The sequence below is a fragment of the Magnolia sinica genome, chromosome 4 (genome assembly GCF_029962835.1).
Source record: "Magnolia sinica isolate HGM2019 chromosome 4, MsV1, whole genome shotgun sequence".
Taxonomy (NCBI): domain Eukaryota; kingdom Viridiplantae; phylum Streptophyta; class Magnoliopsida; order Magnoliales; family Magnoliaceae; genus Magnolia; species Magnolia sinica.
Genome location: NC_080576.1, coordinates 94,909,975 through 94,929,229, shown reverse-complemented (window position 1 = coordinate 94,929,229; position 19,255 = coordinate 94,909,975). Strand labels below are relative to the sequence as shown.

The 19,255-nt window shown below is 37.7% G+C and overlaps 1 protein-coding gene across 2 annotated transcripts; it reads right to left on the bottom strand.

Annotated features, from left to right (window-relative positions):
- Positions 1-1,777: 1,777 nt before the first annotated feature.
- On the bottom strand, positions 1,778-14,295 carry LOC131243409 (kinesin-like protein KIN-7F). 2 transcript variants are annotated; one of them, XM_058242764.1, is made up of 14 exons: positions 13,987-14,286; positions 12,634-12,942; positions 11,588-11,677; positions 11,366-11,466; positions 11,163-11,276; positions 11,002-11,083; positions 10,543-10,610; positions 10,374-10,439; positions 10,094-10,218; positions 9,061-9,397; positions 8,342-8,446; positions 7,262-8,251; positions 3,437-3,768; positions 1,778-2,522 (listed from the first exon to the last, which is right to left on the bottom strand). In XM_058242764.1, exons 2-14 carry the CDS (start codon positions 12,845-12,847, stop codon positions 2,198-2,200), a joined length of 2,949 nt encoding a protein of 982 aa, XP_058098747.1. In that variant the 5' UTR covers positions 12,848-12,942; positions 13,987-14,286; the 3' UTR covers positions 1,778-2,197. The 2 variants fall into 2 exon arrangements, with proteins under 2 accessions (XP_058098747.1, XP_058098748.1); XM_058242765.1 differs by lacking the exon at positions 1,778-2,522 and having other exon boundaries at positions 3,631-3,768; positions 7,189-8,251; positions 13,987-14,295.
- Positions 14,296-19,255: the final 4,960 nt, after the last annotated feature.

Genomic DNA, 19,255 nt, shown 5'->3' with positions numbered 1-19,255 from the left:
AACTGGGTCCACCTATCATCTGAGACACAATTGCAGGTTGGACAGTCAATCATTTTTTCTTACTGTCCAAGTTTCTTATACAAGGGCAGTGCAATCGATGATATTACCAGTCTTATTTTTGGATCAGAGCAGTCTCACGCAGCATTCTACTTGATGAACGGACCAGATCTCTCAAATGTTTCCTACGTTGCCACATGCGCAGCAAACCCTCCTGTCTATCTGCGTCACACTGATCTTATTTCCCTCTCACTGTTCATTTGAATATCTCTAATCGGGTAGGCGACTTCGGTGGGACCGTGATTTTTATCCACGTCCCATCTAATCAGGACGTGTATGTTGGTATGCGCAGTCAGGATGGCCCACCATGAGAATGGTTAATTCCAAAGATACAATCTCAGCTCTTCGATCGTGGCCTGCTAATAGAGGGTTCTGAAAAAAATACAGCAGCAGTCCATATTCACCATTCGCCAAAGATTAGATGGCTCAGATCTTCCGATCTTTGGGACTTATGGCATCAAAAGTGAGGTCCAACAGATCAACGGTGTGGATCACTGGACCAGGGGAAATTTCTACCATATACGCGTCGCTCATAGAGGTTTCTTGTTACAAGAGATTAAGGCTGTTAACGGGTCGGGTACAGGTCAGGTCTCATTGTTCCCATACATGGGCTAATCGGGTTCAGACCCTTTCGGGTCTGGGTCTAGCTCCTGAAGACCCGGACCTGGATCTGATCGGTTTAGGTACCAGTCGGATCGAAGTTTTGAGCATATAAGCATTTAAATGGTTGAGCCCACCACATGGATAGATGAGATCCCGCACATGTATGCCCCTTTGAGATCTGCATGATGTGTAAATGGGTTCTTTTGCTAGAATAATCAACATATATTAAATAAAAGTAATTTTACTACTAAAACTAATAGGCCCCACTGATGTAGAGTGGGTCGCAGTCAATTTCATGGCCAAGATGGATAAAAAAAGGCCTAGTCGGTGAGAGAAGTGATCCCGACCGTCAGAACCTTAAAACGTGCATATCTCACATGTCCGAATTTGTGAGATTCCATCATATTGACGATCGAAATCCCTGTTTATATTCGTTTTTATTATTTTTAGTAAGTTTTGGTTTGATTGTAACTCTTTATCCATTGGGATGCAGGAGTTGCGTCCAACATGAAAAGTGCTTAAAATAATTAGGAGAATAGCATGGTTGAGCCAAAAAGGACACTTACTATTTTTAGCCAAAAACCACAAGGCCTAGTGGAAATCCCGACCTCTAAAAATAGTAAGTCACGATTTCTAGGAGTTTATAGTATGATTCCAAAACTTCTTCCCAAGGTTTATATTATTATTTAAGAGGTCGTAGGCTCATTTTTCATCATTGACCAATTTATTATGTATTTCTAGAAATTATTCTATTTTCTTATTTTCCTCGTGGATTCAAGGTGTATCCGTGAGGAGTCTAGAGAAGTTATGAGGATTTGGAATAGTTATCCCCTAAGGAAGATGGTACTCGACCTCAACAAGTCCTTCCCAGTGTCACGCACTAGACTGGACCCGACAGGACTTGAACCGACCCGAATAGAATCAGACCCGATTTTTAACCGGGCCCAAAAGGTGATACCCAAACCTGATCCAATTTGTTAACGGGTCCAATAAATGGGAGCCATTCCTATTAAATCGGGTCGGATCCATCAGTACCCGTGGGTCTGGGTACCCATTGCTAGCCTTACAAGAGATCATGAGCCTTCACTGATCAGACAAGATGACAAGCAGCCACAGGTCAATAATAATCCACCATCAATTTGTATTAAGCCAATCCAACTAAATTTACAGCATTTTCTACATTTCAATCAAGAGTGAAAAAAATCACAATCAGAAACGACGAGGGTGCGTTTGGATGCACTACCAAAATTGAATTGCAATAGTTACAATCCACTATGGTAAAAATAACCAAATTGCATTTTACTTAACATAGCATATTCATAGATATAGGCTCCACAGACATAATTTCAATTTGAATACGCGAAGAAATACCATTGTTTACCGGTCACTCCTGCTTGATTGAAACTGAATGTTCACAATCCAATTCACCTGTGCATCCAAAAGCAGCTCAATGTAGTTAGTTGATTTCATATGCATGAGTGGAGTCGAGCCTTTCAGACTGTCCCAACTCCTTTTTTATAAGCAGATGAGCTGTGTGCTATAGGAAGGATGACATGCTGCTGTTTTTCCAGCTTTGGGATCTTCGGCTGGTCCACTGTGGGCGAAAGCTGAGACCGAACATCTCCTTGGGGGCCTGTCCTGGCTCCAAGAACCCGACCAAATTCGCGACAATGTCGGCGCTCTCTTTAACGTGATCCATGCCATTTGTCTGGGTCCATACAAGGCGGGCCAGCTGTAGCCTCCTCTGCTTAGTGTCCAACCCGATTCCCCACTTCTTGTAAAGTTTCCCTCTTTCCTCTTCTGAGAACCTCTTCTGCATATGCTTGCTCAGCATCTCCCTCTCACGCCGAAGAGCCTTCATGCTGTATTTTTTTAAACAAAACAAAGGTGCACGTTAGAGCCGTTTATAAAATTGGGCTTGATTGGGGAGCTAGACAAAGGTAGAATGAATACAGACGTTGAAATGGTTCAATCGCAAACCGGCTGGCTAGTATACCGAGCTCATGCTCGAGAGGCTAGGCTGAAGTTTAAGGCTGTGAATTTCACAAGGATTGAGAATTCAAATTGTAATTATGACTACCATGTGAGGCTACTAAAAGGACTAAAATGTCTGCAATTCAATATAGCTGTGCATCCAAACGGAGCCTGGTAAATCTTGGCAATGGAACTGTTTGTACCCTTGAGATGAAAGTGACAAATAAACCATCTCCAATTCAGAAGGTTGCTAAGATCTCAAATTCAAAACTATGGTTTTATTTCTATATTTTGAATTCAAATTATGGTGGTCTTAGCGTGAAATTTTGGTCTGGACGTGTCTTTCCAAATCTGCATACTAGGAAAGGTATTATAGGATCATCAACTCAAGGATATGCATGCTCAGGTATCCTGTATGAGGGCCTATAGTTCAGCGATCGAAACAATTGGTCTGTGGGGCACCACCATGGACGGCCCTAAAAATCTCCTCGATGGGATAAACCTTAGCTTTCAATTTACGGCCTGCAAATAGACAGCCGATGAAAGAATACAGCAATGGTCGACAATCAACTACTAAGGGGCCAAAGGTTAGTGCTTAAGGTCTTACAATGTGAGAGATTTTTAAGGTGTGGGCCATCCATGGTAGGGGTACTTGCACAAACCGAAAACATGAGTATACTGTGCATACCTTGGGTTGAGGATCCCATCCTTCCTCACAATTAGAATTCAAACCTGATCATCTTTATTAATTTTCTCAGATGCAAGAAAGAAGAATTACAGTAGAAAAAGAACAAGATAATACCTTGAGGTTGGCGTGACGATGCAACCGTCTACAATGGTCTGTGTACCAATGTTTCCCTGAGAGAAGGTATTCTTGAGAAAAGAAAGCCTCCTCAGCTCCACTTCCACGTAAATTGAGTCAGCGGGATCGCCTTTGAAGAGCAGGAAAAAGTAAGTTCTGTGAACCAACGAAACGTTGCAAGCATCCCAAAGCTCAATTATCTCTCTTTGTTGCCTCTCGAATTCCATTGGCCACCATGAAGGAGATTCCAAGGGATTTTGCATTGGATCCAGGCCTACATCTTTCGAAGTCCTTTCAGCTTGAAAATCTTCACTGGCCTTTGTTTCCGCCTCCTGAATTTGCCAAAGGAACAAAAACCATGTTCAATGAAATATATAAGCAGCAAGATTCAGAGTCCGGAGGCTCTCTCCAAGTTTCTAAAACCCATCAATGACATTTGAGGAAATAAGTTCAATGAGCTGGGAGTTGAAGAACCCATACAGCTAATTGGTGTCACCGCTCTATAATCGTAAGGTGCATTATGAACAATGTTTTAAATAGTTATGCTATGTAGTGTGTAGCTTACTCTACGTAGCATAGCTCAGCCCTAACGCTATGTAGCTCATGAAAATAGTTTTAAGTCCTGCGTAGCCTACGCCTCACAATAATTTGCATATGCTACATGTTGTATAGACTACGCTACTACATAGCTCACATTACAAGCTATTTTTTGCTGCAACATTAAAATCAATTAATATTTTCTTGATTTGTTACATTTTTCTATTTTCAGTAAAAATTAATTAATCTTTCCAATGCTTTTGGTAAAATAATATAAGTAACAATATTAAATTAGTTTTATTGCTCTTTCTTTATCTTTATACTTAATCATTGAATTTTCTTATTAATTTAGGTTGCATTTGGTTGCACCAAATATCATGAAATTTGGTTAAATTCCATTATTTATCAGTCTAATATGGTGCAGAATATCATGAAATTGGTGCAACTAAGCATTATCTTGATTGAAAATCTAGACGTAGCGTGTAGCTTATGCATCATGCTTCAGAGGGGTGAACACTATGCTACATGCTATTTGCTATTTAAAACACTGATAATGAAACAAAAACTGGAAAATGGGAAAAAAGAAAAATTTCTGGCTCAGTAGAAAAAGTGGATTTCTTGTTACAAAACATAATGGAGGGTGGCCAATCCTACTACGGCTGTTATTCCTCTTAAATCTACAGACAGACCCGGTAAAGAACCTTTACAGCCTGCCATGTCCAAGGTCTCTTGGTATAGCTGCAGAAACCGCATAACTTGAATTTGAGACCATCTGGAGTAGCTGATGTGTAGGGTATTTATTAGTTTTTATCATTTTCAGAGTATTTGATTATTATCTTTGTTCTGTGCCTTTTTGAATTTCCTCGTATGTTCTTCTCATCAAAATTTGCATTCCTGAGGGCATTATTGGAATTCTTTCATACCTGGGATGCACAATGAAGTTGGTCGTATCATTGGGAATTCCTGGAATTCTTAAGAGAAGAATATACTGAGATATTGCCATCCATTTTAGTACTTTGAAGAGAAAACAAGAAAACAAAAAATCAACATGAGAGAATGAAACAGATAGATGCATGACACCTCAGTTAAGTGGATAGAGAATTCAAAAGCATGCTTATTCTTAAACATTGTATAAAACATAGTTAGCAAGACAGCATCCAGCTAAAAAACAGTATGTGAAATGTTCTTGTTTAATGTGGTTTCAATCGTTAGAAAAGACAGCCAAACTCGGTTAAAGAAACGGAAACGCCAAAATCGGAGAATGAGAAGTTAGGGTTTAGCTTGGCTTGGGCTAAAAAACAGAGTGAAAAATGGCTATGTATGTGCATACATCATTATATAAATGAGGTTACAATGGGAAACTTCAATTAAAGTAATTAGAATTTCTATACATATGACTGATAATGTTGATAGGTAACCAAATAGTGTTCTTTGCCTCTGTCAAATCTTTCATTTTCAAGTAATTCTCTTATAAACTGATCCATCTCTACTAAAGTTTGTCACATTCTACTCAATTATGCTAATGGGTGGCGACTATCAATCTCTAATTTCAAATCGCTCGCCCCCCCCCTTTTTCTTGGAATAAAACACATTTTTTAAGAAAAACAAAATGCGCTTAATTTGGTTAGAGCAAAAACAAAAGAAAAGAAAAAAAAAAGATTTTTTTTTTTTTTTGCTATCTTCTGAAATATATGGAGTTTTAAACGTTTATTCAATTATAGAATTTTTCCTTTCTTCAAAAATAAGGAGTTTAAATGGAGTTATGCTAACCAGGGTATAAACCACTGAAACAGTTTATAAATATAATTACTGATTTTGAGAAGCACATTCCCTTGAGATGGGGGCTTGAGATCTGGCAATTACAGTTCTCTCGATGCTTTTTGAAAAATCCTCCTTTGATATATTCCTTTGTTAGAATGTCCATAAGCTAGTCATGTTCCACTTAGCCTTTTAATTACAGAGATTGATCAATAAGTGTTTGATTTCTGTCATACTAAAAAACATTTGTGTCTTCGTAGAAGATGTCTTTACTATGCTTTGATTACTCAGCACCTAACTTCTTCACTTATTAGTGTATCTAAGTAGGCCCACTTGCAATTCATGCTGCTTACCTGTACCTGGAACTGTCAGATTTTCCTGGAAACCTAATCAAGAATGTCCAGATGTCAATCTTCCCCTTGGGTCTCTTTGAGAGCTTGGAAAATACTCTCTAAGAAAATAAAAATTTCCCCTGATTGGGAGTTTCGCTTTTTGGTGGAAAACATTTTCCAAGAATGTGGTTTCATAGAAAAAGTCCTAAAAAAATTTCCGTGCCCTCCCCATGCTGCTTACCTGTACCTGGAACTGTCAGATTTTCCTGGAAACCTAATCAAGAATGTCCAGATGTCAAGATTCCTCTTGGGTCTCTTTGAGAGCTTGGAAAATACTTTCTAAGAAAATAAAAATTTCCCCTGATTGGGAGTTTCGCTTTTTGGTGGAAAACATTTTCCAAGAATGTGGTTTCATTGAAAAAGTCCTAAAAAAATTTCCGTGCCCTCCCCTGTTCTTTTATTTTCTCTCAAAATGCTTTCTTGGAAAAATAACTTTCAAAGAAAATGTCAACTTCTCTCATTTTATTTTTCAACCTCTGAAACAAGCGAATCAAAGGGTCTTAGTTGAACCTTCGTCGGATCAATCCCCAATATTACACCAGAGTAAGTTCAATCTTCAAACCTTAATATACCGATTAAAAACTTTAATTGCTTACAAGAGCTAAAGGAAAGGAAATGGAACAAAAAATCCTTCTAAGAAGGGATGGTGATGTGAGCAAATGACAAGCCAATCAAATGTGACATAAGAACTACAATCCAGAAAAATTCTTCATATTATATCCTGGTGCAAATTCCTTTGTAAGGCCAAGATGGACCACCTGTGATCACAACAGGGCAACAGATAGGAGGGTCTGCTGAAATTTGCACATGGGCCCTGATTGGATGATCATGACCATCAGATTAAGGGTCTGACAAATGGATGTTGGTAAGATAAAATTCTCACCGCTAATCAGATGATCATGATCGCCCAATCGAGGTGATTTTGGGAACAAGTGCAATTTGCAGTCGACCCTACCTATCCACTGGCCAATTATGATCATATGTGAACCAGCCTGGGACCAACAAGAATTCTCCCATAATTCAGTAAGAAGAATTCTTACCAGATCATTGCCACATAATTCTTACCAGATCATTGAGACACATAAATGCTATTCTCATAGAAGGACGATACCAACACTTCAAAATGACGCATTTTCACCTGGCCATCGACAAGTTTTTTCTGATACTGAAGTTGAGCCATCTCCTTCAGTCCTGCAACAAAACTACGGATGCTGGTTATGTTCTCTTCAGTAGTGGCCTTGATATTCTGTGATTTCAGCACGTCAATAGAAGCACTCTGTTCAGAACTCTGAGAACATTCTCTTGATAATGCTTCGGTTTCAAAATTCAATGCACATGATCTCCTCTGAAAGTCTCCGGCTGCAGGCCTTCCTGGAAAGTCTTTCTCAAACCCTCCAGGTGGTGTATTCTCATTCTGTTCTGCCTCTTGAAACAGGGGAGAGTTTGAGCTAGTCATGAGAGCTGCTCTACAGCTTCTGCTTCTACTTAAATACGAGCTTCTGGAGCTAGATAAGTCCACTGTTGAAGGCCATGGAGATGACTCATCAGATGGCCTCACAAGACCATCGATCATTTTTTGAACATCGTGGAGTTGCTTCTCCAATGCACCATAAGTAGAATCTGTACCAACTGGTTGTAACTCTATAGCTCGCTCAGTTGATTCAGATTCTTGGTCTTTCACACATGTGTTGTCACACAGTGTCAAAGGTGGTGACATTTCATTTCCTTCAGGCAATGAGACGTTATTGGGTTCTTCTTTTCTGTTAGTGTTCAACTCTTCCGTCTCAATACACCGAACTTCTTTGCACTGATCCTCAACATCATCGTTGGTCTCCTGAGAAATCTCCTCCCCACCTTGATGGGGAATTGATCCAACAGATTTAGGACTACTGTTCGAGATCCGAGGAGATATGCCATCAAAAAGCATTTGGTCTTCTGGTATTTCAGCGAGCTGTAAGTAGTCTTCGTTGCATTCAGCATCACTGTATTCTTTAGAATATTGTGATGCCATGAACTTTGAGAGACCAAAATCTAGACTACGATCGGCAACCCCAGATGATCCTGATACTGAAAGTTCATCTTCACATGCATTTGATGCATGTGATGCAGGTGGGTGATTAAACTCTGCCTGGAAAAAAAAAAAGCCTTTAGCAGTTGGAGCATATCCATTAAGATGTAATGGAAATTAAGTTCTTGTAAAAATAGTGAAGCTGAATACCCATAGTCTTGAAGCTTGATCATCTCCAACCACTCGAAGCAGATCCTCGAGACGAGATTGAGCAAGATCTCGCTGTTGAATCAACTCTTTTATCTCTTTCTCCATCTGCACAGCAGAAGGTCAGGTCATCCATGTTTAGGCCATAGAAACTTAGGGTCTCTTAATGCCAAACAATTTTGAACCACTATTTACAAAGACGTATATGGGCAACCCAACAAGGGCATGTGGTGCCTGAAATAATACATTTGAAGGTGAATATGCTTGTCTATGCAGCATTGGGTGCACACAATTGCTGAGATTTTGAAAATATCGTGACATATCGGATTTATAAAAAAAAAATCGGCAGAATTTAAAATGTCGCATTTTTGTTGGGTATTATCGCGAAAATAGTAAAAATCATAGTAATGTGTTATATAAATATATATTTAAAATTTAAATGTTAAAATTATTCATTAATTAAGAATAAATAATTTTTAAACAAATTTAATGTTGGCAAGATTTTCCTGAAAATATCTTGAGAAAAACCTCAAATTTTGAAAATCTCCCAAGAAATTTCCAGGCCGAGAAATTGCTGAGAAAGAGATTTCTCACTATGGCTTGCATAAATGTCATGTTCAATTGTGTCGCATCTTCTAGCACACATGCATGGTATCTGAGGTGTATTTGTTTTGTGTGGCATGCATATTTGTAACCGTGAATTCAGAAATCTACTATGTTACCTTTTGAATCTGGATATCTTTCTCTCTCACTAATAACTCGGAATGAGATGCACTGATGGTTGGCCCCATGCCACTCAATTCGCCCTCCATTCTAGCCAATTCTCTTTGCAAATGCCTTACCAACGCTTTATCCGACATGACCACATTGACTTGTGCATTTGTAGCCACATCTTTTGCACAAGTTGCAAATAAGAGGGTATTTCTGGATTGCTCGGTATGACTTCGTGCAGGGCTCATAGTACAAATGATGGCAGTTCTTGAATTGCCGCCTAGGGAAGATTGCAGTATGCGTGTTAGCTTTGAATCTCTGTATGGTATATGTGCTCCCCTTCCCTTGCTGCATCAAGTAAACCATTATATGAAAAGAATTAAATAATGTCAACCAAAGAGTGTGGAAAAACACACCGGCTATCACCACTCAAAGAGTGAACTAAATGTCTACCATTGAGAGCGAAAAAATTAAAAAGGAGAATATGGTGGAACACGGAACTATCCCTCAAATTGCATTTAAACTTACTCCAATTTCAACTTAAAAGTAATGTAATTGCAGTTTGGATCATCGACCCTCAATATAGATATGAGAAAATTGCCGATTGGTTTTTTCACTCTACTAGATTGATAATATTCAATTTGATAGTGCAAACAAAATACATCTCTAGCTTTGGATGTTATATCTTGATGCTAATTTCGAAAATAAACTAATCCCAACTACAATTTTACAATGAATCAGAAATTAACTTTTAGCATAAAACAGATCAGCCGTTACAATGTATAATATGGTAAAATCTAAAGGTGGCATGTAAAAAAATAAAAACTAGACAGTAGGAAAGTGAATTTCAGCTACAACAGTAGTTCGTGATATTGACAAAAAAGGGAAGCATGTGTCACGTTCAAGACAAAAAGATATGAAATTCTAGCCAGAGGTCTCTGATAAGGCAGAACTCCTTTTACATAGCCTCACTAACAGCCCCTAATTAGAAACACTGGGCCAAACAAATAAAATCAGTGTCAAACAGACTGCTGGTATAACAACCTTAGTTTGCGAATGACAGTTCCCAGGGTCAGCAAACTGCGATTTATGTGGCAACCTTCTTTCAATCTTGTACCAGCTGATAATGCCTGAGATGCACGCTCACTCCCTGCTAGATCAACAAAATTCTGTACCAAAAGAAGCAAAAGACAACCATTTACCAAGTTTTTTCCACTCTCTTTATGGGTAATATTTGTCATACATAGCATGTAGAAAAGAAAAGAACAGAAAAAAAGATTCATTCATTGAACTACCAACTCAAGACACTGTAGTAAAACCATACCACGCTGGCAGCAAGGGTGCTTGAACTTTCCTTGCTGAAAAACTCACGAGCGGAACTTTCAATTGTCTGCAGGAATCCATTAATTAATAGAAAAATTATTAACAAAATTTTCACTTTCTGCAATCAAATCTTTGTCAGAAGTAACTTTTATAGCCAAAGCAGGGCGCACCAGTCTGAGAATTTGATGAGATCTGGAGCTTGTTTCATTCAAGTTGGTTTCCCCTATCTGTCTTTGAGCTGCGACAATGCAATATAAATGGATAAATATAGGCACACATAAACTAAAAGCAGCATTTTTAAAGAAGAATTAGATGATCATTGACTTAGGATGCAAGTATCTTTGGTTCTTCGGTTGCACTTTGTAGAGAGGGGCTAATGGTTTAGAGATCCAGATGATGATTTGATGGCCCCAATCTTGGATGGACCATGCCCCAAAAATCTACCTGCTGTGATGGTGCTAAACCTTAATTCATTGTTTGCAAATAAGCAAAGAGATTAGGATGTTTAGGATCTCCTGTCCATCATGGTGGGCCCCACTGCATCAATGGCCTGGATCACTAAACAATGGGCCCCTCTCTCACAAACTGAAAAAACCCATAATCCCTCTGACTGTAAGATGTGCTTTTACCTTCGCATACAGCAAGCAGCTCCTGCAGATGGTTCCAGTCCCTTAGAGTTTCTTCTGTAAGCCTCTCCACAATAGTCCCTCTCTAAAGAAATAAGCACCGTTAGCGTGAAAAGTAAACACTCCTTGGATGAAACTTGCAACAAGAAAATGATGATATTTACCTCTGGATCATCAAGAAGCCTGAGCGGAGTTCCATCTGCACTGAGCAGATCCCTGACAGCTTCATTGTATATCTCCATCGCTGAGAACTTCAAAATAAAAACTCTTTCTTCATGCTGCAAGAAGAGTGAAATGCTTCATGTTATTGCAGGAATCCAGAGATGAAATCAAAATTCAAAGGTACATCTGAATAGAAGTAGGCTACCTTCTGTATGTAGTCATATATATCTGCTATGGTGTACTCGGTTATGCCAGTCATGGTGTACGTCTTTCCACTGCTTGTTTGTCCATATGCGAAAATGCTCGCTGAAGAAAACAGATTTATAGGTACATGTGCACATGAATTTTGTCTCCTTACATAAAATTACAGGAGTACCAATCAAACTACGATAAATCTAATGTCAAGACAGGCCACTGCTGAACTTACAGTTAATACCACTGATGACTGAAAGAGCGACTTCCTTAGCTGCCTCCTCATACACTTGTTTCGTGGAGCACTTGCACTGAAATACTCTGTCTATCACCACAAACATATGAAAATAGATAAAAGATCAGAAAATTATCCGAATCTGTCTGAGAACCAAAACCAGATTAAAATTATAAGAAGAATCCATATCCACAAAAATGGTTTTCAAATGCAAATCCAACTAGAAGAAACACATTAGCAAAATTATCCTTTTATTTTGGAAACTTCTGCAAATTACTCGCAGATTGTCATCACAGCCTCGTTTCAACTAATTTGGTGTTGGGTTTACAAATTATGTGTGAAGATTTCAAAGAAAAAAAATCCTCATGAAAATTTTGAAGACCTTAGAATAATTCATGATCTAATAAAAAAGAAAAATAAAGAGAAAATTTCAATCAAAACCCATAGAATTTCTAATTTATTTTCCAAAATTTCCAAAATCATAAATAATTTCCTCGTCAATTATGCCCGAATCCAAAACTTATCGCTATGAGAAAAACTAAGAACAGTTTTCCCATGGCCCACCAAATGCTGGATCAATTACTTGCAAAAAATCACCAACATCAGTCTTTAGTCTTTTAACCATAGCAAAACTCACCCAAGAAATCCATTGATCAATAAAGAGAAGATTCGCAACAATTGAATTCCCAGTCTTTTTTTAAAAAAAAATAGAAAGCGTACAAAAATAAATAAACAAATAGTTAAAATAACAAAGATGAATGAAAATGGCACGCATGCAATGTCCAAAAAATCTGAAATTCCTAGAATCTTTATTTATTTATTTTTTTAAAAAGCATTCTAAAACCATAGGAATGCATGAGCTTTTTTTTTTCCTGCCCTCTAAATCTAAACTGCCAGATAAGGCCATCATGGTAACAACCCTTGGAAACAATTTCACAGAAATCCACATACATTGGCACAGAAAGACTCGGAATTTGATTCACAAACACATTGAAGAACAATATCCAGTAAAATAGTGATCCGAAAACGAAAGGATACAACTATACCATATGAATATGCAGTCGGAACCAAGGAGCGGTCCTGAAGGCTGTTCTTAAATATGATGGTGTTGTCATTAATGCATTCCCACTCCGAAACATCATTCCTTGCGCTCTCCTTTGCATTCAGTGGTCTCAATCTCACCGACACCAGAATCCGCTCCCCACCTGCTTCTGATGTCTTCTCCCACCCCTGCAATTCCTCCCCACCCACCACCCCCATTTCTGGCGATCTCTTTAATTCTTCCAAAATTTGAGGACCACGATGAGAACCATACTTGTAAAATCCACGCCTTTTCTCCTATTTTGATCCGAATTCTGAAAAAAAAAAAAAAAAAAAGAGAGAGAGAGAGAGAGAGAGTTGTCAAAACCGCTATTGGTTCTGCTTTTGATGTTGTAATTTTTTTAATTGATGGTGAATTATGGTCTCCTCATCACTTCCAAGTCTGAAATTCGACAGTTTTGAAAATAATGTTTACAAAAAGAATCAAAAGAGCAGCAGCAGAAACCTAGATCAGAGAGAATTCCAATTGTTTTGGAGAGTTTGAAGCATCAGGGAAAAAAAAAAAAAAACAGAGAGAAGTCTTCCACATTGGAACTCGTCTTTTGAGATATTCCTGATTCAAATCATATACCGAATTCACGAGAATAGTAATTTGTAAAAAATGCAAATTTTCCAAAGGAAATTTTCCGAAGCGTTTAGCTCTGAAACAGAGGAAGAACAGTTTTTTAATTCTTGCAATGTCTACTTTTAATGCAATTTCCAAAAAGCCATGAAACGCTGCAAATGTGGATAAAGAACCCTCCTTCCCAATTCAAATCATACACCTCATTCTCGAGAATTGTAATTGGTAAATTAAAAAAAAAAAAAAAAAATTTATCCAAAAATCCAAAAGAAAATTTTCCGAAACCCAGATAAGAGAGAATTTCAGCTGTTTTCGAGAGTTCAAAGCATCAGACAAAAAAGAAGTAAAAGAGGTCTTCCAAAACAGATTTCGTCTTTCTGGCTCTTCTCGGTTCGAATCATACGCCGCATTCATCAGAATTGCAATCGGTGAAAACCCAAAAACTCCAAATTCCAAAATCTTCAGGCCGCTTTGGCTCGGACTCTCCGGGAAAACAGTTCGCAATTTTCGCAACGTCAACTCCTAGTAGAATTTTCCAAATGCCGAAGAAGTCTTTCTTTCAAACACAGCACAAAAAAGAGCTCCGTATCTCTCTCTCTCTCTCTATTTGGAAATTCTACTAACAAGAGCTGAAATCCCAAAATCCGGAAAACTATTTTCCTCCGTTCGGAAATCTCCGTCAGCCAAACGCAGAAGAAGCTTCTGAAATTTCTGCATTTTCGAAATAAAAACTGACCTTGTTTATTTTCATAATCGAAAATGGAGATCGGATTAGCTGCAGATCTGGAAGTTTCGTTCTCGAAATCCGATAACTTCTCAAATCTCTCAAATTCCCGACGTCTCTTTACGCATGGAATAAAGAATTAAAAGCGTGAGAGAGAGAGAGAGAGAGAAGCGAAGAAAGGGCGGGCACGATCTCAAAGAGAGAGGTTTGAAAGCAACGAGGGAAAGAAAGAGAGAACCGTCTCTCACTCTCTCTCTCTTGTTTTTCTCTCTCCTGTTTTTCTCTTTTGAGAGAGGCTTTGATTTTTTTCTTCTCCTCTTTTTTTTGAATTTTCTCTATCTTTAGTTGCTGTTTTTTTCGTTTTTTCTTCGGATGTAATGAAACAGAGTGAGTCGTCCAAATAAAAAAAACCGAATGCTGTTTGTGTGGTTGTTGTTGGAATAAAATCCTCTACACCACTTATTTGACGCAGACCCATGGGACCTACTATTAGTTTATTTGTAAATCTACTCCGTCCATCACGTGAAAATTATTATTTTAACCGTACATTAAAAAATCAGTTCAATAAAAAAGCTTTGATGGGCCACATCAATAGGAACAATGTATAATTTCTTCTCAAACAACTAGTGTGGCCCACCTTATTTTTATCAGGCTGATTTTTGTATTTTAAATTCATCCTGTTTGATTTACACATGATTAACGTGTTTGATGAAGTATACAAACAATGGAGGCCCCACACACAAATCTATGGTTAGCATCTCATCTCCATTGTTCCCTTTGGTGTGGTCTACTTGAGTCCTTTATCGAGATGATTCTTTTTAATATATCTTACAATAGAGGATGGAATCTGATGGACGGTTTTGATTCTACATATACAACATGTGGACCCCACAAGCTTGGGTGTTTTACGCCTTGCTAAAAACATGTGGTGGAGAGGATTCCGCTCCGTAACTACGTTGCTGTTGGGGGTTGAACGCTGAATTTTGCCGGTTATCTGATACTCGGGCGGGGTGTGATGGTTGATACACAGGTCCACTGAAACTGTACATGCATTAACTCGAATTGAACCGTACAAATGGTTTATTTTTCAATTCAGACCGTTGACTACTTTTGATTCTGACTGTCCTTTTAGTGTCCGTTAATCAAATATAAATAAGATTAGTTAAAGTGTAAGTTTTTAGCTTACAAGCGATCTAAATTGAACATCACTATTTGGACGGATTACTTTATGGTAACTTTATGCCACGTGTGAAGTTTTGAGAGCCCGCGTATCAATCATCACACTCTTACAGAGTATCAGAGTTCATCTCTTTGAATTTTCCAACCGAGTTGGATATTTGAGGCCGACAAATACAGCGCGTCTATACAGAACACTCCCATACAAGCCTCAACCAATACGAATGTAGCTTCCATATGGAAAATCTGAACATTTTATTTTTGTTTGGCCCATATTAGATTCTATATACAGAAAAAATAAGCTAAAATTATTTTTAGGTCATACTTTGTGGAGTAAAATGCAATTGAACCATGTTTTTTGGATGTAATTTTTTCGTATACTGTGGCCCAACTAATGAGCTAAATATTTATTTTTTTTCAAAAGGTATATCTATTGTCTTTTCCACCTAATTTACGGATTGGATTTACTAAATATTTTCTGTGTTATCAAATTTGGAGGGGTGGATCCGCAAGCCTCGTGTGTAGATGATACTCTTGAAGAGCATGGACGGCTCTACACGTTGCATTATTTAAGTAACTCAATAAAAGGTCTCAAAGTACGGTGACCGACAGAAAGGGGAATGGAATGGCTACTCCCCCTGCAACCCGTCCACTCGCTGATGGTCGGTCCTCCGTAGGCTCCACCATGACATATGTGTTTCATACATTTTTACAGACCATTTTAAAGCTTGATCCCAAAAATGAGAGGTATTTAAATCTGAATTGGACCACAACACAGGAAAAAAAAAATATTGATTGGATATCCACCAGTAAAATCCTACTAAGGCCCAATGTACTGTTTATTTGACATCTAAACTATTGATTAGGTAATACAGGCCTAGATAATTGGAAAAAACAAAAATAAGTTTCATCCAAAACTTTTATGGGCCCTAAAATATTTTTAATGGTCGATGCTCATTCAACAATTTTTCCTGTAATGTGGTCCAGTTGAGATTTGAATATACCTCATTTTTGGTCTAATACAATAAAATGATCTGGAAAAATAGATGGACGGAATGGATGAAACACTTACATCATGGTGGGGCCCACAGAGCACCGACCACCAGCCATTGGTTGGTGGCAGGGGGAGTAGCCAATCCATTTCCGACATAAAGTAGGCAAGGCCTCAAAATCAATCCTGAGGAAAGGATCTGAAATTTCTGAAAGGTGGCCCATCAATTGAACGGTTAAAATGGAATTCTATTAGCGTTCCAAATTCAGTGAACAAAATTTCACCGAATGGATGGCTATGATCTTCCGATATGGATTGTTTTCCATCGTAGATTTGGGCCCACGATTTGAACAGAATGGATCATGTTACACATGTGCATTTCCAATATGGGCGCAAGTGTACCATTTACCATACTCCTCCATGAGCCTAATTCCATTTTCAATACAGTATTCCAACGGAACGGGGAAGAGCTTAAATGCAGGATGTGACGGTTTATATTCACTCAAAAGTTAAACGAGCATTAGGTAATTCAATTTAAACGTCCAATTTGTGGCCCACTGATTGAAGGGCTAAAAAAAATTCGAACTGCAAGATTTTCCATATAGTCCCTATCAATTGGGCATTTGATCAGATTAACGGTTTGGATCGCTGAACTATGGCCCACATGCACAGGACATGAGCCTAAACCATGTTTATGTTTGTTAGAAGCTGTGGGCCCTGTAATTCCTCTAAAATAATTTCCGTTCCCATTTTTGAGACAATACATGTGCAAAGGAGCACTCCTTCCTTGGGCATAAATTGAATAGGTCAGGATGTTTGGTCTCGGTGGCCCACCTGATCTCCACCGTATGATTAGTTGTGTAAGTTGTAGGAACCGTTCACTCCATGGACCATGCTCTAGTGGGCCATACCACTTGGAAACAATGATAGTTGAATACCCACTGTTAAAAACTTCTTAGAGGCAATCGGAATATTTCTTTGCCCTCTAACTTGTTGATAATGCCACAAAGATATGGATGGAAGGACTACACAAATATCATATAGATTGTTGTTTCCAATGGCATGGTCCACGTCCACATGAGATTTGGATATTCCTAGTAACCCAATGCCATGGGATTAAGGAGCCGCCATAATAATGGTTGCTAGACAATCTTTTCCCTTTAAGAAAGGACTTGTTTGGATGCACATGCTAAATGCTATTTTGATTAAAATGGGAGTTGAGTTGTGCATTTGGATTCACTTTGCAAACTCTTTTCTTATCTTTGGACCAAATAGGCACTAAGAGGGGCATTTGGAAGGTAAGTTATAAGGTAAGCTATTTATGCCTTAAGTAGGTTATCTTGATTTTTATTTATTAAACAATAGCAGTTAAGTAACTTTAAATAAAAAGGCTATTTATAATTAATTATAAACCAAACTTATTTATCTCAAATAAGTTACTTATCTATTATTGTAAGTAGAAAAATTAGCTTATTTTGTGGTATCCGTATCCAAATGGGCCCTAACATGCTGAGAATCAATTGAAAAAGCAAACTCCTAACTCTTTCTTATTTTAAAATCTATATTAATAGCTTTAGACAATTTTACCTAGCTAAATCATGATTTTTAAATAGTAGTTTGGATGAGAGTAAATGGGAGGAATTGTGAGTAAATTGAGGTACACAAAAATAAATAAGTTTTTTAGTGTGTTTGGATGGAAGTAAAAGAAATGAATTGAGAGTAAATGGTGAAATCATTCATCAACCGAGAGATTTGCAAGCAAATAGAGGTAAATGCCTTTTTAGGTTCCATTGGAGAGTCCCATAATCACATGGATAAACTAATGTGTTTCTACACACGTGTCCACCATACAAGGGCTACGTTAATGATACTCCAAAACATGCCACTTATAAGCTACATAACTAAAATCACACCAATAGAATAATCCAAACCATCCAAACATTGACCATCCAACTGGATAGTTAAAAAACATCAACAAGTCCTTGTTTGTGATCCTTATATTTGTGGCCCACATATGTTTAGAATTTTCTCATTTTTACTAAAGTATATATTTCAATGGCCTTATTATAATCATTCTTTCAAATATCATTTATGTTTATAAATTTAGGAAATTAAAGGCTATTTAGAATATTATACATGTTTTCGTAGATATATTGAAAATTTCAAATGCACTCCAATTCATTCCATTTAATTTTATACAAATATAATATTTTGGATTTCAATATATTTAATTTACTTTCATCAAAACACAACTTAGTAAGTAATTTATTCCCAATTCATTTACTTCAATTTCTACTGTCCATTTATCTCCATTTACAAGTTCCCAAAAAAAAAAACGAGGAAGATGGTCTTTAGGTCAATTAGAATTTCTCTGTGCTTATTAAGCCATGGCTAAAATCTTATCCACTTTTGGTTTAGTAACTTCACTTATTTCAAGCAAATAACACAATATCTCTCTCCTTCTTTGTGTAGCTTGTGTTCACCTGCTTTATGCCTAGTCATTGTCATTATCATTATCATCTAAGCTTTATCTTAAATAATTCAAGGGGCTATGCGAATCCTATTGAATGCCGTACTATTCCCGTTCATGTTTGAAAGTTATGGCGTGAGTTTGACCTCAGCTACCAAACCCTCCCATGTGTGCAATGTGTAAGTTGATTAGCATTAAATGCTATCTAATTGTCTATTACATAGGCTGGCTACAATCAATGACTTTTTATGCCCTGTTTGGTTATGCATAATTACTGGTAAATTAAGAGAAATACGTAATAATAATTTACTTCTGTTATTTCATCTATCAAGATTTGACTGCCATGAAAATTCAAAGGGTCACTCCATTTGAGTCACATCCTTGCCATGTTTATATGGCAAAACTTTGTAGGCCCCATGATGATGCCTGTGTTTTATCCGCATCATCCATTTATTTTGGCAAATCATTTTAAGACATGAGCCCAAAAATGAGGCATATCCAGAGCCCAAGTGGATCACACCAACGTAAGCAATGGGAATAATGATACCCATTGTTGAATCCACCATTTTTTGTGGTGTGGTCCACTTGAGCTTTGGATCAACATCATTTTGGGACTCATGCCTTAAGATGATATGAGAATTTGA